Raw genomic sequence first — 18,723 nt, forward strand, 5'->3', positions numbered from 1 at the left:
CATTCCTCTAGTGATGATGTTGTGTGGTGGGGGTGAGGTGGTTGTCTGAGGGGAGTTGAGAGAGGCATGTCTTGGAAAGGGACGTATTTTTGGATGAGCCAGGCTATTTGGGTATATTTGGGAGTAGTAGCCTCAGGTATTGTAGTAGTATCAATACAACATAGTGGTGTCTAGGCCCAGAGCAGCACAACACCACTAGTTTTGACTAGCTGTCTCATTTATAACTAGTCCAGCAGTGACGGACTGTTCAATGGTCGACCAATAGATTCTATGACTAATCAGCCATGAACATGGCCCTTAAAATGCATGGTATGGCAAGCACGTCCCTTTCCCTAATGACATTGAACAAAGTAGACGTGCGCCCCGGAAAACGTTATTACTGTCATTATTGTTGTGCTTGTGACAAGGCTTCACAGCTGGAGAGGGTTCATGGCGTGCCGCAAATCCTGCTGCAAGTGAGCTTTAGTGACGTGTTTCAGGGGCATTTTGCTAGTGTCACTGTAAATTGCTGTTTATCTTAAAAATATACGGCAGGTCTCTATCTGTAAGCCCCCTTTGTGTGGCCATGTGGAGCTTTGTGCACATAGCCAGTTGCTGGCACGAAATATTTTTTAGCTTTTATTATTTTGTGTAATTTCTTTTCTGTCTTAAAACGCCAATGGCCATGCACACACTGCAAGCTACAGTCTGCCAGGCGGCTGGCAGGGTTCTAGGAGTGCAATTATGCAAAATACACAGAAAATAGTCATTAAAAACCCAAAGACTAAGGGGAAGGAGGGAAGGGATGGGGCGGTGTGTCAGGGAAGGGGGTGGATAGAAACTGAACATCAAAGACATTTTGTTTGGATTCCAGCATGTTAGTAAGAGCTTTAGGCCCTATTGTCTTTAACGACGGTACCCTCAGTTGGCCAGGGACTGCCTGGTCAAAAAGACTGAAATTACCAATGTATTATATTGAAGAAGAGGGGGAAGCATAGAGAGGGAGAGTCTTAGTCACAGTGGATTCATGCGAATGGTATTTGAATAGAAATTATAACCATTGTATACAATGATGACGTTCTTTGGCACAGGCAGACACAATTTGAGCAGACTTACCCAACAGAAAGGAAGTGCATGAAATGTATAGCACCAATGCAATGAGAACCATTGATTAGTTTGACAAGATATTTCCAGCTCTGTTCCAGGAAGAGATTTTACGATAAAGTGACTGACAGATGGAGGAAGAAAAGCGACTTGAAATAGAATAAAGTCGTTATTTTGCCTGCTCTTCCCAGCTTAAGGACTCTGTACACGTCAGATGTACTTTGAAATAATGGCTGCAAATATGTAATGAAGTCATTGCAGGCTCTAGAACCAGCTGATGGCGCCTAGCAAAGAGTCTTACTTAAAGTAGTGACGCGCAGATAAAAACACACATACTCACTCAAAGTCGCTCCTTCAACTGAAAAACTCAATCCACAGGAGCCTCTCGTTGATTTTAATTAGTGTATAATTAATTAGACTTTGCTGATGTGTGTAGTCATCTTGAGATTCTCTCACTTTGAATCAGTGAGGTTTTACACGTACAATCAATAATACTAATTGATTGTTTGTGTGTGCTTGGGAAAGGTTAAGAATTCATGTTTCAGTTGGCATCGGAAGCTATTAGGTAGAAAATGATTTTAGTTTTATTTGTTTTGGTACAGGAACTCTCAGAGAAATATAGAAACAATTGCAACTGTTCCGTGTCGCTCAGTTGGTAGAGCATGGGGCGTTCATCAGTAGGGTTGTGGGTTTGATTCCCATGGGGGACCAGTGTGAAAATGTCTGCGCTCTACTGTAAGTTGCTCTGAATAAGAGCGTCTGCCAAGTCACTGGAATGTCAAATACATATTTGCTCGTGTTAAAGCACTTCATTGGCCAGAGATCTATGGTCACAGGAAGAGAATGTCTTTCTCCCTTTGTAATCACCCCATCTGCAGTAGAACCCATAGGATAACCTTTTGGTTCCATGTAGAAGCCTTTTGTGTTCCATGTAGAAGCCTTTCCACATAGGGTTCTACATGGAACCCAAAATAGTTCTACCTACAACCAAAAAGGGTTCTACCTGGAACCAAAAAGGGTTCTCCTATGGAGACAGCTGCAGAAACCTTTGGAACCTTTTTTTTCTAAGAGTTTATGGTTTATTTAACCCAAGTGCTTTATGGAGCCATTAAAAAATGTTTCCCCGGTCTTCAAATAGCTGAAAGATGCCAGAACTGAGGATGCAGAGCTGCTACTGGCAGACGTTTTTCTGGAACTGTCTCTTCCCAGAGTTGGACTTCACATGGTTCTTATTCAACGGCCTCCCTGCTGTTCAACCGAGGAGACCTTTGACCACGCTCCAGCCCACCTGCGGCGCTCTGGCACTCGCTGTGCCAAGCGCACATCAAACAGATCCATGTCAGGTCCACCACCTGCGTTCATGCAGGTAGACGGTTTCAGTTTGCTGGACGTGAGCACCATGCCAGATAGGACTCCCCATTGGGCATGAGATGAGCCAATCTGAGGTGTTGGAGTGAAAGAGAGAGGAGAAGGAAAAATAAAGAAGAAAATTCTAAATGATTCTAGTTTCATAGTCTATTCTTACGCTCTTGCACATTCTCTGAGCTAGAGATCCTAGGTGGACATTGAAGGAGGCTGTCAGAGTAAAGGAAGTAGTATAACACATAGCTGATTATAGGGACCTGTTTACACCTGAGTGTTAGGGGCACTTTAACGTGTTAGCTTTCTGCACTGATATGTCTGTGGTGTAGTTTCTGGCAAAGGAGCGCAGGCCCAGTGGCGTATTGATGTGCCTTGGCTAAACTCTAACGAGCGCCGGCGCTCTGTTTGTCAGTGAGGCAGGGACGGCAATCTGTCAGTGGGCCGAGCCAGGCAGAAACCCTAATGATATCATCGTCACGCGTTAACAAGGAATCATCTGACACCCATAGTTTTACTTCCGTTTTCCCATCCACATTATTCTCCAAACTGTTTACTGTGTTAGATTGAGCCACGCTTCAGTTCCCAATATTAAGACTTGAACATAAACCTGAGCCTTGCATACCATCTTTTACCTGTCGTGTACTAAGGTTAAAGGTATATATTTAGTGACTGATGCGGACATACACAATTAGTTATCTCACTAGTTAGGTTTCCATCCAATTAGTGACAGTTTTTCATGTGAATATTTAAAAAATCTAATCATCTACATCTAATCAAGACTCCTTCTCGTAGGCCCGACTTCCTCCCTGAAATAACCTTTCCTCCTCCCGTACCCACCGGCCGCACGGGGTGTTCACCTCCAATAATGGCTTCACACTAATAAGTCAACTAATAATGCTCTGGTTATTGTATACAAATACAAATTAGCTATATGGCTTTAACATTCCGGACCCTAATTGTAAAATGCACAAGATGTATAATCTATTACCTAAATATTTTATCCCCAAAAATGTTACGATAAATAATATGGAAAGAGCAATATCATTTTTATTTGATAATTGCAACCAAACATCAATCATCATGTCACCAGCATTCAAATAAAACCCTCAATATTTATTGGAAATTTGCATTAAGCTCATCACCATTCATCATATAGGCCATAACCACCGTGAAGCTCATCATAACTTATTTTATCTGCCTTCATGTTTTTTCCACATCGTAGTAGCCTACAACATAGCATATCCTGGCATGACTCCAAGTTTACTTCGACATGATGGTTTATTATATCAATATTTGATAAAGGAATTTCCATTGCAATTGTCACATAATTAATTTTACAGACACAAAAACATTCCACCACGTCGAACGAACAAATTATCCGTCAACGTTTATCAAAATGTACCTACACTTCCTGTTTCCATCACACCTGCTGTGATTTTTAAATGGTTTTATACGTTGTGACTACTCGCTGTGGATGGAAACGTGGTTAATGTTAGCTATTATTTCCGCGGTGGGGCTGCAGCGAGTATAGAGACACTGTGCTAAGCAGAGCACTTCAGGATATGAACTGATGAACCATTTGTCTGGAGATCTGCTAATGACCCCCTACACTCCTTCAGTGAATTCAATTTGTCAATCCACATTCGATCTTAGCCTCTCAGCAGCCTGTCTATCACACCTCTGGCACACCTGGGTGTTTTGAGGAGAACAACATTTCAGAGTATCCTTTCCATCCACATTCAACAGCAAATGTATACTTTTCACAAATGTAATTATTATAATTTTGTTCATGGGTTAGCGAAGCTTGGGTGGGACGCTGCTTGTCACAGCAGTATGCATTATTATTAGGAGAAACATTTTGAGAAATGTATAAGGGACACTTTCCATTAAAAAGGTTTCTGACTCTCCTGCCATTATGTAATTACTAATACTGTTATTCCCCTCCCTCTTCTTCTCTTTCTCTCTCTCTTTCTCTCTCTCCTTGTCTTTGTCGGGTGTTGTCTTTCCCAGGCGCCCTGCAGATTGAGAACAGCGAAGAGACGGACCAGGGGAAGTACGAGTGTGTGGCGTCTAACGTGGAAGGCGTGCGTTACTCATCCCCTGCTAACCTATATGTGCGAGGTAGGGTGCAACAAGGTGCCGGAGGCCAGAAAACCTTCTACTCCGTTGACAAAAAATGGCCGCCAGAGGGAAGCTCAGTCTAAGTGCACTACGAAGTAAAATGTTAACAAATGGTGACCAGGGGGGAAATACAAGTCCTTAACTTAAAATAGGGCACTATTGTGTAGAACAATCTGACTTAATAATATAATTATTGTGGAATTGATACCAGTATTGTTTCCTGTAAATGTTAATTTAACTTGCAGTGATGGTGGAGAGTGTTTGACTGTATCCCGCCAACTAACCCTCCCCGTTAACATGTTTCGTTCAAATTGGTATCTTTTACTCTTGATATGCTCCCTCTCTGAAAGCCCCATCTACCCTAAATAGCAGATACAACATAGAAAAGGGATGCTTTTATGACCAGCAAGTACGTGGTCAGTCATTTGTCAAGTACGTGTGTGAAAGTTGTAGTAGGCTTTTAAATGTGTTTGCTGTAAATCGCCCATGTGATTTAAATTTTCAGGCACAGGAATATGACGGTAAGTCTGATTTTGATTGGGTCGCAAAGCCTAGTGCAGACCAATCAAAATGTCAACCCCAGTCTTTCTTTCAGATGGAGAAAAAAGGTTTTGACCTGCAGTAAGATGCCTACAGCACCGCTATAGTAGAAACAAGTAGTAACAATGACTTGTTCTGTACTTGTTCTTCTTTTATCCATTGATAGAATTCCCACATTTACTATTTTGGAATTTTGTCTTAAAAATATGTCATTTTAAAGGGCTATATTCTGAAATTGTGAAGATATGAAGAACAATGAATCTGAGGAAACGTTTCAGTTTCTTACAAAACAGGCGATGAAGACAAAAGTTACACCCTACTACTAACTCTAAAAGATAATGAATCACTGTCGAGGCAGATGCATCTTTAGACGTGTTATTTATTTTGTGCATATTAGAAAAGATGCCTTACATATCTGCTCAGTTTGTACCGGCAGTGTACCAGATAACTTTGTTCCCACTAAATAATTCACAAGTCTTACATTATAAAATGGGTCAGGGAGCTGCCTTTTCATTATTGCTGTTACTAATGCCATATTACCACTCCTCTATAATTATTATTATTTAACCTTTATTTAACTAGGCAAGTCAGTTAAGAACAAATTATTATTTACAATGACGGCCTACACCGGCCAAACCCGGACGACGCTGGGCCAATTGTGCGCCGCCCAATGGGACTCCCAATCACGGCCGGTTGTGATACAGCCTGGATTCTAGCACTGAGATGCAGTGCCTTAGACCACTGCACCACTCGGGAGCCCCATTAAAGGTCCATCTTAAAGCTTTTGTATAATCTCAGCCAGTAGTTATGAAAGTAGTGCTCACGAGTCAAAATGTCTCCCCGAAAAATTGTGCACAACGTGTACTACGTCATTTATTCCGCATGATATGTTACGTCCTGCAAAAAAAATACAAAATGTTATGAATTTTTAAGTGCTTAAGATACCGGACTGCATCTCTAAGTGGCCATGCCGTCTTTGTGATGCTTTGGTACTCGGAGTCAAGCAGCGTATGTCCTCTGTGGCAGAATAAAAGACCCACTGGTGTGATAACCAAACATGTATTAGGAACGTTGTGTAGTCTTAGAATGTATAGAAGAGTTCTATAGTCAAAATGGACGTCGTGTCCTCAGACCAAGCTTAGTTCCAGTAACTGAGGCCATTCCCAAAAGCAACAGTACCTTTTTATTTTCCTAAAAGCCCAGGACGGTCAGTACAGAAGACCGAGATGTATCCACACATGTTATTTGTGATTCTATCAACTGTCTCTTTTTGGTTTTAATTTATTTATCAATCAATTCTAATATTTGATGTTGACTAGTATGTTTTGTTCACAAATCAAATTGCACTTGAAATTAGCAGCTCCAGTAGGGATCAAACCTCAAGTGAACATTACCCAATATTAGTATTTGCAGTAGTTGTTTAGAAGACTGTAGCCACAGACCTGTCCATTGTCAAAATGTCACGTTTTGGCTTGTTCATAACCACCTGGTTGAAGTAAATATATTTTATACTGTAGCTGCTAATTTAAGCACAAATTGTGTCCTATTGGTTATTTAATTTTTTACCTTGGGTTGTTTCATTGGTTTTCTTTATTTTTTCTGTATTTTCTTTCCTTCTCTAATGAAAGCAAATATGCCCACCATGGGTGGCTAAGGAGCTTGTGAATTTTTATAATGATGATACGCTTGATTTGACTCCAGTGGTGGCCCACTTTTCCTAACAGGCAACAGCGCGGCCACTGGGGTGAATCTGATTTTGTTTTTGGGTCAAATCTTATTTAAGTGGCCAGGCAAGTTTGGTAAAGACGGCTGTCACTGATAGCAGAGACAGAGAGCCGAGGGAAAACCAGAGAGAAATGCAGCTGCAGCTAAACACCTTGAGGTGGCTTTTTTTACTCTCTCTCTGTTTCCCCTATTTTTCTCTTCTCCTCATGTCATTGTGTTCTGCATCAACCCCTTTTCATCCCTCAGAGCTTCGAGAAGGTTGGTGTGTTTTTGCTTTTTCACTTTTTTTACCCACATATAACAAAACAAAAATGTTGAAAATTTGAAATCTATTTATCTATTACAAAGCTCGATTCATTACTAATTTGAAGAAATTCTAAACAAATTATATCAAAACTGCTAAATATTTCTGATGGACAACTTTCTTTATTCTTATTCAAAAGAAGAAATGATTCAAACAAACCTGTTTAGTTCGGGTTTTGTTTATTTTACCTTTGCATTGTGGGGCCTTTTCTCGTTGGTATCCTTTGGTATTGCTTCTGCTCTGAAAGCTTTCTTGCACTTGTTGTCATGGAAACGTACCACTTGGAAATACAGGGCCTGATGCATGATGGGAGAATGTAACTACGCTTGCATGCCTGAACAGAATTCCTTTGGCCGTTGTCTTTTCTTTGTGCATTCTTTCCTGTTTTTTTTGTTTTGTTTGCCAATTTGTTTCACACTCTCTACTTCTTCTGCTACCCACACACTGTTTACCTAATTGACACCTTAGTTTGCTTGTTCTTTTAGTTACTCATTTTTGTGTGGTGGTGTTGGTGTTGTGTGTGTGTTCCATTGTTTTGTTCTGTTTTTTAACTTCCCAAAAATTGTTAGTTGTGGTTATTTTGTTTGTGGTCAGGTTTTTTTCTTAGTTAAAGTTGTTGCTTCTTGAATCCCTTTATGATGTAATAATAAGTGTGAACATAGCCAGCGTTCCTGTCATCTTGCTTATAACAATCCATTACTGAACATTAGACCTGATTGGGCTAGATTGGGTTTCAGTGGAGATTTCCAGATGCCTTTTACAGTCTCACGAAAATCAATAGCCGATATATAATGACTTCTGCATGGGTTTGTTATTTTCCAATGAAGGCAATCAGACACATTTGGTTTGTCGCCTGACTGCTGCCTGTCCTTCAGCATTCGGCAGACTCAATCAAACTCTGCTTTATTATTCATTTCGTCGCCTTTTCAGCATGTCTGAATTGATTTTCAGATTGATGCAAGGCAGGGCAATTTAAGGTTCTCAAATTGGACATAAACAAATACGGAGTGTTTTTTTGATGTGTTTGCGTTCTAACCCCTGATCTAATAGCGAGGAGAGAATGACAAATTAATTGCAGACCAATGCAAACTTTGTTTTGTTTGCTCGTGTCTAAATTGAGTGTCTTGAATCTAGCTTCCCATCAGCTTTCGAAGTAGTTTTCAACATAAAGTGTGACAGTCGGTGTGTGTGCTGGTTTTGGAGCAGCAGATTTTTAAATGAATCAGAGACAGATCTGTATTAAATCTCATGTCACTGACTGCAGTGAACTTGCCTGTAAATTTTACAGCTCCAGAGTGCTTATGAATACATTACATAGATTTTGGGCAAGAGCCGAGTTGTTGGGAGACGGAAATACATGATGTTCAACAAGTTTGTTCGATCAGGCATATCACTCATTCAGGCAGAAGAGATGGCAGACTTGCTCACGGACTTCCCCTATCTGTCTCCTCTGAGAGATATGATGTTTTTATATTTTCTGCACGTTAGATGTCTATATGTGGATCTCCTGAGGATTAGGCCCAAGAATACAAGCTCTGTCTCTCTGTAAAGTGGCCCTGCTGGGTTGGCGAAAGCATGTCCAGACCCACGTTGCGTTCCAACTGCAACAAAATAGTCCCTTTAATAATTGCCACAGAGTGGAGGGCTGCACTCTCCCCTGGTCATGTGTAACCATGCAGGCCGGCATTTACTGTAGGCTGCATCAGAGAGACATAGGGTCACCTCTCTGCCTGTGCGCTCGCCAACTCAGAAAAGGAGAAGAATAAATAATGAAACACTTCGCCATGTCTCCCAGGACTTGGGATTTTATTGCCATTAGTTTTAAGTTTCCTTGTTTAGTGTTTGTAATCGCAAAGGCCTCTAGTGGCTGCTTATAGGACCTGGTCCGGTACTGCCCACTATTTTAGACAAACCTGATGACATACTGTACTGTACCCCTCCCCTCAACCTAACACTACTGTGGGCAGTGGAACCAACAAGTTGCAGTCGAGGCATTAATGACATCTCACATTAGTTGCCCCATACACTGCTGTGCTGCGGGGCTCTCAACATGTGTGGTCTCCTTTTGTGTCTTTTCTCTCCTCGCCTGTTTCAACTAAGCCACCACTGCCGTAGAAATCCTCCGTCTCAACGCCGTTCAGCGACACAGTTCATTAGGCAAATGTACATAATCATCTCTTTTGAGCCCTCACTCGTCTCAGACACAAATGAGGGGTTTGTCGGCTCCCACTGTACCTTGCACCAATTAGTGAGAAACAGACACTCTATTAGCAATTGTACCAATTGATGCCTTGAATACCGGAATACCGTCGATATTGTCCCATTGTTGTCCTCTCAGAATAGAGTCCTCAAACTATGACATGATCGCCACTGAAGGAAATTTAACAAGTGAGCCCAGAAGACTTAGCCGATGATTCAATTTTGTTCTTTCTTTTTTTTTAGCAGACCTATATTGATATCTACATATTAATGTGGTTGGTCTGTAGTTAGTGTCTGGAGAAATTGAATAAAAACTTGATCCACATTGTTGATGATGCAGGAACACTGTGCTGACTGCATGTGAATGTGGCAGTCCTACTATGATGCCTGCCTTGTTTTGAATGTGCTTGCATGTCCTGCTGTGCATTTGTGTTTAACTGTCGGGAAAGAAAGCTAGATTACACCTTATTTTCTCGCTGGCCATTGTGGAAGCCAGCCATTTTTGTTTAAAGGAGTCCTGGAGATGATATCCCCCCCTTAATACCACACACATATATATGTATCCTTGGAGCCCTGTATAAATTAAGAAATGTGTATTTTGCAGCCATTTACTCCAAGTTTTGGACCTAACTTCTATAATCTTTCCAATCTGACGAATTCACGGCCAAGCTGAGACCTATCTGAATTCTAATTTGGCTGCTTGTCTTTCATCTGTAAGACGATGGAATAGTCAGGCACTATAAAATCTTCTGAACCTCCTGTTTGCTATTATCAGATATCCAGCCAGGATTTCTGTCAGTATCCCTCATGTAATAATCTCCATTTTGATGAGCCAGCCATAGAGACTATTTAGCATCGTTTCAGCCAAAGTGTAGGCAGCCCCATGTGGTTTCTATGAAAATGTGCTCCACGCTTGTAACTTCAGAATCTCCATATCACGCCTGTGTCCTCAGGCACCGAGAGGGTGTAATCTCAGCTTCAAGGTGACACTAAAGGCCACACATTATTTTGGCTACCCCCCCCCCCCCCCCTTCTTCATTTTGGGGCAGGACAAACTGCCTCACCAAAATGGCCGATATTGTCCGCTGCCTTCTGACCTCCATTTTGTCACTGAACTCCGGCCCCACTTAGAGTTAGCTCAGTACTCTGGCATTCTCTCTTGACTGCTTCTTCACCTTCGTCCACTGTCAGACCTTTTGAGTTGTATTTCTCACCACATTGGGGCTTGAAATAGTAGTCCAAATCAGTGGTATATTTTGATCACTAGTCTGTATGTGCCTGTTGGGCACCTGGTCTTTGTGAATAAGGAGACGTGTCAATGCAATTGGGATTCTTTATTTCTTTATTTTTTGTTGTTGCTAGGTTGGTGTTTCTAAAGGATAGCATCACAGAGAAAGAGCAGCATTCCCCACATCACTCTATTGTTTGAGAGAGAGCTTACAGTGCCAAGTGCATGATAAAGCCGTCCACTCCACTCTATCCCATATTCATTTCGTATACAGTACTACATCAAGGTAATGGTAGTGGGGTGAGGCATTGACATGAGATCCAAATGTTAACCAATTGAAACAGCTTTGTCTGCTACTGTCAGCCTACCCATCTCAAGATGTATAGGATATAACCAAGCTGCAGTTTATTGTCTGACCTTCAACTAATGATGCTCTATTTAAACAGATATCCCGGAGACATTCTGAGGGTAGAACCAATCAGAATTTATCCTAGGCTACATAAATGCATTAGATTAGAAGTTTGATGATTGTTCCCTTTTACGCATGCTTGAAAGACTTGAAAGGAGATTGTTATACCATTGTTCCGGGGGAGAGACCTATATTTCAGAAAATGTAACAGTAGAACCTTAGAAGTGGTGGCCAAGGGTGAAAGGTAAAAAAACCCGAATTCACTCAATCACCAATGCTCTGTCCATTGTCTGACCTTCGCCCCAAGGGAGAGAACAGAACCGTCAAACCCCAAACTGGTGTTCACCTATTCCAATGTCCATACAATTAAACCTAAATAGACTTCCCTTGTAAATGTACTTATTTAATATTCAAGTGTTTCGAATTTGGCAATGGTTTTTAAGTGGTCGTGAGTCTCCCCCCCCCCCCCCCCCCCCCCCCCCCCGAAAATAAAATACAGAGCCTTGAGGAACACACCCACCCACTGTGATGTTGGCTATACTGTTAAGACTCAATGTTTTTTGTAGATTTTAAGTTGGATTTCCTTTTCTTTGATTGTGAGTGTGTCCCATACCATGCTAGATTGTGAATGGCATGCTTGTATGGGCTTGGGTGACATGTTTGGACTGTACTGGTTCTCTTGTGTCGGGCCTTGTTGATCTGTTACTCATGTCATGCCCACACCCATGCATGTCCGTGTGAAGAATGGGCTGACCTTTCACCTTTGTTCTTCAATAAGTACTTTTTGGGGGGAGAGATTAGGGCTATGGCCAATACTTTACTTGAAGTGCACTGCAAAACATCTGTCATAAGAGTGACATCATACGTATCTGTCATAAGAGTGACATCATACATATCTGTCATAAGAGTGACATCATACGTATCTGTCATAAGAGTGACATCATACGTATCTGTCATAAGAGTGACATCATACGTATCTGTCATAAGAGTGACATCATACGTACTAGGACAGAACAGGGGACCATGACAAAAATCCATAAAAGTTATGACAACAGATGTGACATTGTTGTGACTATCTCCTCTCCTGCCTCCTTAACAAAGTCATTTCTGTTGATATAAGTGGAGGGTTGGTTGTGATTCAGTCATGACCTGTTATGAAAGACAATGTTATGCCACCCTTTTGTTAGCGTTGTGATTCAGTCATGACCTGTTATGGAAGACAATGTTATGCCACCCTTTTGTTAGCGTTGTGATTCAGTCATGACCTGTTATGGAAGACAATGTTATGCCACCCTTTTGTTAGCGTTGTGATTCAGTCATGACCTGTTATGAAAGACAATGTTATGCCACCCTTTTGTTAGCGTTGTGATTCAGTCATGACCTGTTATGGAAGACATTGTTATGCCACCCTTTTGTTAGCGTTGTGATTGGCCATGTGTTGTGAATGTGGTGCCTACTTTCTTTTCGTTCTTTTCGCAAATAGGAGACCATTTTGGAAATAGTTATTCTTGTCTTAAACTGTGTTAAGCTAAATTTGTTGTATTTTTTACATAATGCATTTGAATTACCTACTTTACTTTACTTTACTAAACACAAAGTAATTCACAAAAAAAAATAAGAAAAAAAGAAGTGAAGGGAAATGTGTAGTAACCAGGACTTACGGCCACATCATCTGAATAGAGCACCTTGACCTCAAGGTTGGGTTGTGACAAGCTGGTCTACAGTAGCAATTGACATTGTCAGTGAGTTAGAGGGGTTTTTCTAAGGTACTCTCAAATCAAATCAAATTTGATTTGTCACATACACATGGTTAGCAGATGTTAATGCGAGTGTAGCGAAATGCTTGTGCTTCTAGTTCCGACAATGCAGTAATAACCAACGAGTAATCTAACCTAACAATTTCACAACAACTACCTTATACACACAAGTGTAAAGGAATTAATAAGAATATGTACATAAAAAAATATATATGAATGAGTGATGGTACAGAACGGCATAGGCAAGATGCAGGGGATGGTCTAGAGTACAGTATATACATATGAGATGAGTAATGTAGGGTATGTAAACATTATATTAAGTGGCGTTGTTTAAAGTGGATAGTGATACATTTATTACTCTGGAAGAGCACTGGTGTGGGTGTTTGGGATAATATGATTATCACCCAACGGAGACGATACTCATGTGAGTGAATGCATTATTCATTTACTTTTACACTTACTGTAAAAGGGGAGATACCTCCGTGATGCTGTGACCAATCAATTGCGGTATATTCTACAGTTCAGATTCTGAGAAGTAGAGATAAACATTTCTTGGATGTCTCCTTGTGCACAGGCTTGGTTTATGTATTAAAGATCACAGCCCAGAGTTACTTTATTGAAATGCACGCTCGGTGGTGTACACAAACAGGTAAATCCTTTTAGAGGAAGTGTGCTGTAAGCTGAATGGTGCTCTCCCTCGTGGAAAACAGTCAAGGTTACCCGATACTATGATTGAATGAATCCCATTTGAATCGACACGGTGTGTTCGGAATGCCATTTTTCCTCCCCCCCTGAACCGTTATGCAGCCCTGGTTTTTGTTGGCAACAAGCCTGGGGATGGGGGGGGCAGTTGAATCTCTGATTTGAAGCCCCAGTGTGTGAGACCTCAAACCCACTTCGAGACATGTTTTTATTTACTTTGGCCAGAATCAGTCTCTTTACCCTTTCTTCTCCTACCTTCCCCCTAACCTCACTCCTCTTATCTTCCCCCTACCCTCTCTCCTCTTATCTTCCCCCTACCCTCTCTCCTCTTATCTTCCCCCTACCCTCTCTTCTCAAACCTTCCCCCTACCCTCTCTTCTCCTACCTTCCCCCTACCCTCTCTTCTCCTACCTTCCCCCTACCCTCTCTCTTCCTATCTTCCCCCTAACCTCACTCCTCCTATCTTCCCCTACCCTCTCTTCTCCTACCTTCCCCCTACCGTCTCTTCTCCTACCTTCCCCCTAACCTCTCTCCTCCTACCTTCCCCCTAACCTCACTCCTCTTATCTTCCCCCTACCCTCTCTTCTCCTACCTTCCCCCTAACTCACTCCTCCTATCTTCCCCCTACCCTCTCTCCTCCTACCTCCCCCTACCCTCTCTTCTCCTACCTTCCCCCTAACCTCACTCCTCCTATCTTCCCCCTACCCTCTCTCCTCCTACCTTCCCCCTAACCTCACTCCTCTTATCTTCCCGATACCATCTCTTCTCCTACCTTCCCCCTAACCTCACTCCTCTTATCTTCCCCCTACCCTCTCTCCTCCTATCTTCCCCCTACCCTCTCTCCTCCTACCTTCCCCTACCCTCTCTTCTCCTACCTTCCCCCTAACCTCACTCCTCTTATCTTCCCCCTACCCTCTCTCCTCCTATCTTCCCCCTAACCTCTCTCCTCCTACCTTCCCCTACCCTCTCCCCTCCTACCTCCCCCTACCCTCTCTCCTCCTATCTTCCCCCTACCCTCTCTTCTCCTACCCTCCCCTATCCTCTCTCCTCCTACCCCCTCTACCCTCTCTCCTCCTATCTTCCCCTACCCTCTCTCCTCCTACCTCCCCCTACCCTCTCTCCTCCTATCTTCCCCTACCCTCTCTCCTCCTACCTCCCCCTACCCTCTCTCCTCCTACCTCCCCCTACCCTCTCTCCTCCTATCTTCCCCTACCCTCTCTTCTCCTACCTTCCCCCTACCCTCTCTCCTCCTATCTTCCCCCTACCCTCTCCCCTCCTACCCTCCCCTACCCTCTCCCCTCCTACCTCCCCCTACCCTCTCCCCTCCTACCCTCTCTCCTTTTACCGCTCCCTCTTCTTCCTCTACCCTCTCCCCTCCTACCTACCCTCTCCCCTCCTTCCTTCACCACCCTACCCTTTCCTACCCTCTCCCCTCCTCCCTTCCTCTACCATCTCCCCTCCTACCTCCCCTACCCTCGCCCCTTCGTCCTACCTTTCCCCATCCTCTCCCCTCATCCCTTCCCCTACACTCTTTTCTCCTCCCTTCCCTTACCCTCTCCCCTACTACCTTCCCTTACCCTCTCCCCTCCTTCCTTCCCCTACCTCTACATACAGTACATTATCTTGCCCATCAGTGTCTTGTTTGTCTGTTCCTTCAGTCTGCAGTCTTGTTGCTCGGGTCTGTTCTGTTCTGCCTCGTGTCCCATCTCCTTATCCTCCCGGTCTGTCCGTCTGTCTCTAAGTCTGAGTCTCAGCATATTCTCCATCGTTTTAGTTTTTTACTTCTCTCTCTCTCTCTCCCTCTGCACCTTTCTTGCATGAGTCCCATAGCCTCATACACAGTGTGTGTCTCTCTCTCTCTCTCTCTCTCACACACACACACACACACACACACACACACACACACACACACACACACACACACACACACACACACACACAGAGACACACAGACACACAGACACAAAGACACGCACACGTATCACACACATGTAGATATACTATGCATACTCACATAAACACAAACTATTACCCAACCTAACCCTCTCCCCACTCTCAACCCCATGATCAACTTTATATGACCATTCCAACTACCCCCAATTCTCTCCCATCCTGGACATCCGTTGTGCTGTACCTTTCCCCCAGCTCTTCCTCTACCTCCTTTTTCTCCTGTCTTTGATAGTTCCTCTCTAGATACCACAGCTGTCTCTTTATGTCCCCTAATAGACAGACTAGTTGTTCCTCTCTAGATACCACAGCTCTCTTTATGTCCTCTAATAGACAGACTAGTTGTTCCTCTCTAGCTACCACAGCTGTCTCTTTATGTCCTCTAATAGACAGACTAGTTGTTCCTCTCTAGATACCACAGCTGTCTCTTTATGTCCTCTAATAGACAGACTAGTTGTTCCTCTCTAGATACCACAGCTGTCTCTTTTTGTCCTCTAATAGACAGACTAGTTGTTCCTCTCTAGATACCACAGCTGTCTCTTTATGTCCTCTAATAGACAGACTAGTTGTTCCTCTCTAGATACTACAGCTGTCTCTTTATGTCCCCTAATAGACAGACTAGTTGTTCCTCTCTAGCTACCACAGCTGTCTCTTTATGTCCTCTAATAGACAGACTAGTTGTTCCTCTCTATACCTATTTTGTTTTACTTCTGCCAGGACTGCAATGTGACCTAATGTGCCAACTGTCATATTAGGTCACATTGTCTCGAGAGAAAAAATAAGACGTTTACACAGCATTGAAGTGGGTTCCCCCCCCCCCCCCTCCTCCCTCCCTCCCCGCCTTTTTCTCTCTTTGTCTCTCTCTCTTTCTTAATTCCTTGCGCGCGTTCTATCCCTTATCAGATATGTATCTTTTCCTCTCCAATCGTCTTTGTCTGGGCATGCTAGCGACCCTTGAGTTATATTCCTCAATGCATTCTATCTCAATTTTATATCTGGTTTTGTTATGTATTGTTTACTCCTTGATTTACCTCAGTCTATTATGCATGCTGTCTGTGGGACTGATAGCTGCATCTATCAATGGAACCGTGTCAGATCTTCGAAAGGCTTTGTCCAGTGGATCTACCCTAAACCACAAAAATCTGATTAAAGTTTCTCATCTTTAGCCATAGCTTGTAGATACCACTAGAGCTAAGAGCACAAGCCTGTTTATCAATCAGATGCATGTGGCGCCAACTCCAACTATAACCACTCTATCCATAGAATACTATGGGAGAAATGTCCTATTCTTCCTGTGCCGTGGGAGGGGCCTATAATGGCCAACTTCCTGGTTTGCTTTGAGTGGCTGAGAGAACAGGAAGTTTCTGTTTACTGTATGGCATCGATCATACAGTACTCCCTCAAACATTAGACTCTTTCTTCATGGATGTTAACTCCACATTGTAGATGCATATTCTGTCAGTAGGTCAGTTTTCAAAGATGAGAAACTCATAATAGATTTTTGTGTCTTTAATTGTGCTGTGATGGGTCAAATTTTGGTCAATGGAACCTTGTTGCTATGAATCGTTGCTTTAATGTCAATCTATATTGTTGTTGAAGCAGTTCTTGTTAGTTCAGTTCCTTCTCATTATTAATCATTTGTTTTTGTTACTTTGGAAAGTTCGTACTAGAGAAACGTACTAGATTTAGTTGAGTTTCAGTTGTCTTGTACTGTGATTTTCTCTGTGGATGTAATGGATGCCGTTGAAAGGGTCCATTCTTTATCGGCCTGTCTTGTTACCTCTTTTTCTCTCTCTCTTTTTGACTCCCTTCCTTCACCTCATCCCTCCCTCCTCCCCACTCCCAGTCCGCCGCGTGCCCCCTCGCTTTTCTATCCCGCCGACCAGTCACGAGATGATGCCAGGTGGCAGTGTGAACATCACCTGCGTGGCGGTAGGGTCGCCCATGCCGTACGTCAAATGGATGCTCAACTCCGAGGACCTGACGCCGGAAGACGAAATGCCGGTGGGTCGGAATGTTCTGGAGCTCAACAGCGTGCGAGAGTCTGCCAACTACACATGCGTGGCCATGAGCAGTCTGGGCATCATCGAAGCGGTGGCGCAGATCACCGTCAAGTGTAAGAGGGGGGGGGCACAGAGATTCTTCTAGGCTACTAGTACTATTGCTGTGGTTGGGGGGGAAAAACAGCATTGAGATGTGTTATGATGTGGCATCTTAATGATAATTATATGTCTGCATCTGAGTAATTTTAAAGGTCCCTCTTCACCCCCCCCCCCCCCTCCTGACCCCCCACAGCCCTGCCCAAGCCCCCAGGCACCCCAATGGTGACCGAGACCACGGCCACCAGTGTCACCATCACCTGGGACTCGGGCAACCCAGACCCTGTGTCCTATTACATCATCCAGTACCGCGCCAAGTCTCCCGACAGCAAGTTTGAGACCATGGACGGCATCACCACTACGCGATACAGCATCGGGGGCCTCTACCCCAACACAGAGTACGAGATCCGCGTCTCGGCCTTTAACACCATCGGCCAGGGTCCCCCCAGTGAGCCGGTGGAGACCCGGACTGGGGAACAAGCCCCGGCCAGTCCGCCTCGCAACATCCAGGCCCGGATCATCTCCCAGAACACCATGATGGTGCGCTGGGACGAGCCTGAGGAGCCCAACGGACAGATCAAAGGGTACCGGGTGTACTACACCATGGACCCGTCCCAGCCCATGAGCCTATGGCAGATCCATAATGTCCAGGATAGCATCATCACCACCATCCAGAGCCTGGTGGCATCTGAGACCTACACCATCCGTGTCCTGGCCTTTACCTCGGTGGGCGACGGGCCCTTTTCCGACCCCATCCACGTCAAAGTGCTGCAAGGAGGTTAGGGTTCTGGGTTCAACCCTTCCTATCAACAATTTCTGTGTGGTTTTACTAGGGTTGAATGTGTACCACAAGTGATCCGTTACAATTTTGTAAAGTCCATGTAAAAAGGAGGGTTCACTGCAATGATCACTGTCACTAATATCCATTTCTCTTTGTCTGTCATAGTCCCCGGACAGCCAACAAGGTTCCAGGTTGGTGCTGTGTCCGACACAAGCATGGAGTTGACCTGGGAGCCTGCCTTCCAGAAAGAGGGGATCATCAGCTTTGAACTCCGGTACAAAGAGGGCAATTTTGGCAGTCAGGTAAGATATGGTTGTTCTTTTGTTAAAAGTGAGCTGTGGGAAGAGTGTTGACCAAACGTTTGCCTTTTAGTACTCATAGAACACACTGTTTGAGGAAAGGTGTTCAGCAAACAAGGTGCAAAAAGGAACAAACATGAGGTACAGTAAGCTCCAGTGATATAACA

General features: G+C 43.6%; 1 protein-coding gene across 18 annotated transcripts in view; it reads left to right on the forward strand.

The window, feature by feature from the left end:
* ptprsa (protein tyrosine phosphatase receptor type Sa) overlaps positions 1-18,723 on the forward strand; it is a 470,296-nt gene that overhangs the window by 305,267 nt on the left and 146,306 nt on the right. For 11 of the 18 annotated variants that reach the window (XM_055940829.1, XM_055940833.1, XM_055940835.1 and 8 more), the window contains 5 exons: positions 4,456-4,566; positions 7,078-7,089; positions 17,224-17,493; positions 17,673-18,254; positions 18,423-18,559. In XM_055940829.1, coding sequence (XP_055796804.1) covers positions 4,456-4,566; positions 7,078-7,089; positions 17,224-17,493; positions 17,673-18,254; positions 18,423-18,559 — 1,112 coding nt within the window. The remainder of the gene's footprint in view (positions 1-4,455; positions 4,567-7,077; positions 7,090-17,223; positions 17,494-17,672; positions 18,255-18,422; positions 18,560-18,723) is intronic. The other 7 variants (XM_055940834.1, XM_055940845.1, XM_055940838.1 and 4 more) reach the window with 1 other exon arrangement.

Source organism: Salvelinus fontinalis, chromosome 12 (assembly GCF_029448725.1).
Source record: "Salvelinus fontinalis isolate EN_2023a chromosome 12, ASM2944872v1, whole genome shotgun sequence".
Taxonomy (NCBI): Eukaryota; Metazoa; Chordata; class Actinopteri; order Salmoniformes; family Salmonidae; genus Salvelinus; species Salvelinus fontinalis.